Raw genomic sequence first — 2,338 nt, 5'->3', positions numbered from 1 at the left:
AATGCATATTTTGCATATTTTGGCAACTTGGTGCATATTTTAGGAAATATTGCATATTTGTGCATATTTTCTTCAAATCACTAATTTCCGATTAAAGATTTCAGTTCAAGTTAAAAATTGGACAGTTTAAGAAAAGTAATCCGATTACAAAATATTTTAAAGAGAAAACAACCGGGAATTCGTAAGCCAAACTCAAAAAAATAGTTCCCTGCTGAGAGTTTTCTCTTTAAATTGGTTTTATACTGGTGTAAGCGGTTTTTTTTAAATCATTTGTTTCCAAAAAGTAATAATTAATATAAATTAAAGTAATATAAAAAAAATATTTTTTAAGAACAAAATTTTGTTTTGTTTTTGAGTTATTCGATTTTTGTTGTCTAAATTGCGATATACATATGTAAAAAAGTAATTTAATATAAAGTAGATAGTTGTAATCCCTTAGATCTTGACCTTCATGAGAAAAATGTTTTTTTTGGTGGGTTGCCATTTAAAAAAATAAATATTTTTGTAGAACTCAAAAACAAAAAAATTAAAATTTTGAAAAATTTTATTTTTGATAAAACATCACATTTCTATAGAACTTTATAATTCATCAATTAGTTTTTTCAAAAAATAAATACTTTAAGCAAAAAACGTGATGTGATCTGAAAAGTACAGATTTTTTAGAAAGGGTTAATTACTAGGTTATTAAAATGGCTTGTCTCACGCCAAACCAATTTATTTATTTTTTAATTTATTGTGTGCAGTTCAAGATGACGAAAATACAAAGTTTAGTGTATTCGAGGATAAAAATTTATCCCAACTTTGATTTTTTATTGTTAAAAATTTTGCATATCGATGCAAATTTGGCATATATTGGAGTATATTTTACGAATTTTTTGTGCATATAATCCGAGCCTTACTGATTACTAAATAATTTTACCGCAATTAAGTAGCGAAACGGCACTACAGCTCTGACAAGTGGCGAAATGTTGTCCAAAAAGGCAATCGGTGCTAGGGACACAATTGACCTTAAGGTCATTTTGGCATGTTGTGGCATAAGTGAGGCATAAATGTAGGAGATTGTGGTACCCATCGAATGGCCGATGTAGTGGATATGGCCGGTTTGGCCCGTCATTTCAACAATAAATTCCAACATGGCTGGAAGGTCATAAAGTGCCATTTCATGAAAACTGAAATTTGGTTTCAGTTATGTCCAAGATTTGTGATTTGTACCTGAAATTCCAGTATTCGGGGTCGTAAACCGTGTATTTGGTGTGTTTTGGCGAGTATTTGGTACCTCTACTGTTGGACAACCAGACATCATATCCATTATTCGCGAAAACAAAAACTGAAAATGTCAAGGTAAGAGTGCCAAGGGAAGATGACATGACAAATTGATTGATAATAAGATAATTATTATTATTTCTATAATATTTTAACCTACTTTCTCCACTCAATTTACATACCGCTGGATTTTGCCCCCAAATAGAGATAGCAGGAAGAGTCAACAGCCAATCCGTGTTGTAAAAAAACCACCGGTTTTTTCGTCCCGTTATGAGGCACCCGAAATAACGTGACAATGTAGCCATCCTTTGTCACAACTTCATAACTTTCAAAAGGATAACCGTGTCCTTTGATAATTTCAGCCTAATATTGATTTTTCGGTCAGATTAATAAATTTAATGTAAATATTATTCGCACACACCGGACTGGCTCCGACGTCAGGATTATACCAACAATTCGAATTGTGCTCGATTGTCCTGTAATCCTCGATCGTTTTGCAAACATTTTTGCGCATACATTCACTTAATGATATTGAGAAAAATATGACCACTAGCACATACTTGGACATTTTTATATCATGCGCTATGACCGAAACTGAGGATATTTATTGTAAATAATCCTTTATTTATACTTTGTGTGCGTTATCCTTGACGGAGAACCTGATGTACGGGGCTTCAGACGGGCCTTGAAACTCGCCGAGTATGATTTTTGCAAATTTGTTCAAAACAGGAATTCACACCTCTTTATTGATGACATTCATTGCCTATTTGCACCTAATTGTGAAAATTTTGACAAAAAAAAACTTTTAAAAGGACAGTCGGGTCATTAAACAAAAAATTAACCACAAGAGTTATATTTCTTTTTATTTAACGTCTGAGGTTGAATAATTTTGTTTTTAAGTGTTTTGATGATGCAGTCATGGAAAAACCAGGGGGAATTTGAGATGTTTTAGGTTTTTTTTATTTTTGGAATATTTTTAAAACAAAATTTTGTTGACAAACTTATTTGCTCTTATTAATAGGATTKAAAATTTGCACTATGTTCAAGTTTTTTAATTATATCCACAAATTTATCA

At 31.4% G+C, this 2,338-nt stretch overlaps 1 protein-coding gene across 1 annotated transcript in view; it reads right to left on the bottom strand.

Annotated features, from left to right (window-relative positions):
* LOC123009784 overlaps positions 1-1,848 on the bottom strand; it is a 14,559-nt gene extending 12,711 nt beyond the window's left edge. The window contains exons 1-4 of the mRNA XM_044406306.1: positions 1,685-1,848; positions 1,446-1,626; positions 1,213-1,327; positions 920-1,169 (exon numbers count right to left, since the gene is read on the bottom strand). Of these exons, the coding sequence (XP_044262241.1) occupies positions 920-1,169; positions 1,213-1,327; positions 1,446-1,626; positions 1,685-1,831 (693 nt within the window). The 5' untranslated portion in view covers positions 1,832-1,848. The remainder of the gene's footprint in view (positions 1-919; positions 1,170-1,212; positions 1,328-1,445; positions 1,627-1,684) is intronic.
* Between the last annotated feature and the right edge of the window lie 490 nt (positions 1,849-2,338).

The sequence above is a fragment of the Tribolium madens genome, unplaced genomic scaffold, assembly GCF_015345945.1.
Source record: "Tribolium madens isolate multiple individuals breed KSU strain unplaced genomic scaffold, Tmad_KSU_1.1 Scaffold_19;HRSCAF=116;Tcas5.2_LG9, whole genome shotgun sequence".
Taxonomy (NCBI): Eukaryota; Metazoa; Arthropoda; class Insecta; order Coleoptera; family Tenebrionidae; genus Tribolium; species Tribolium madens.
The sequence above is the reverse complement of the archived record's forward strand: the minus strand, read 5'-3'. Positions and strand labels throughout refer to the sequence as shown.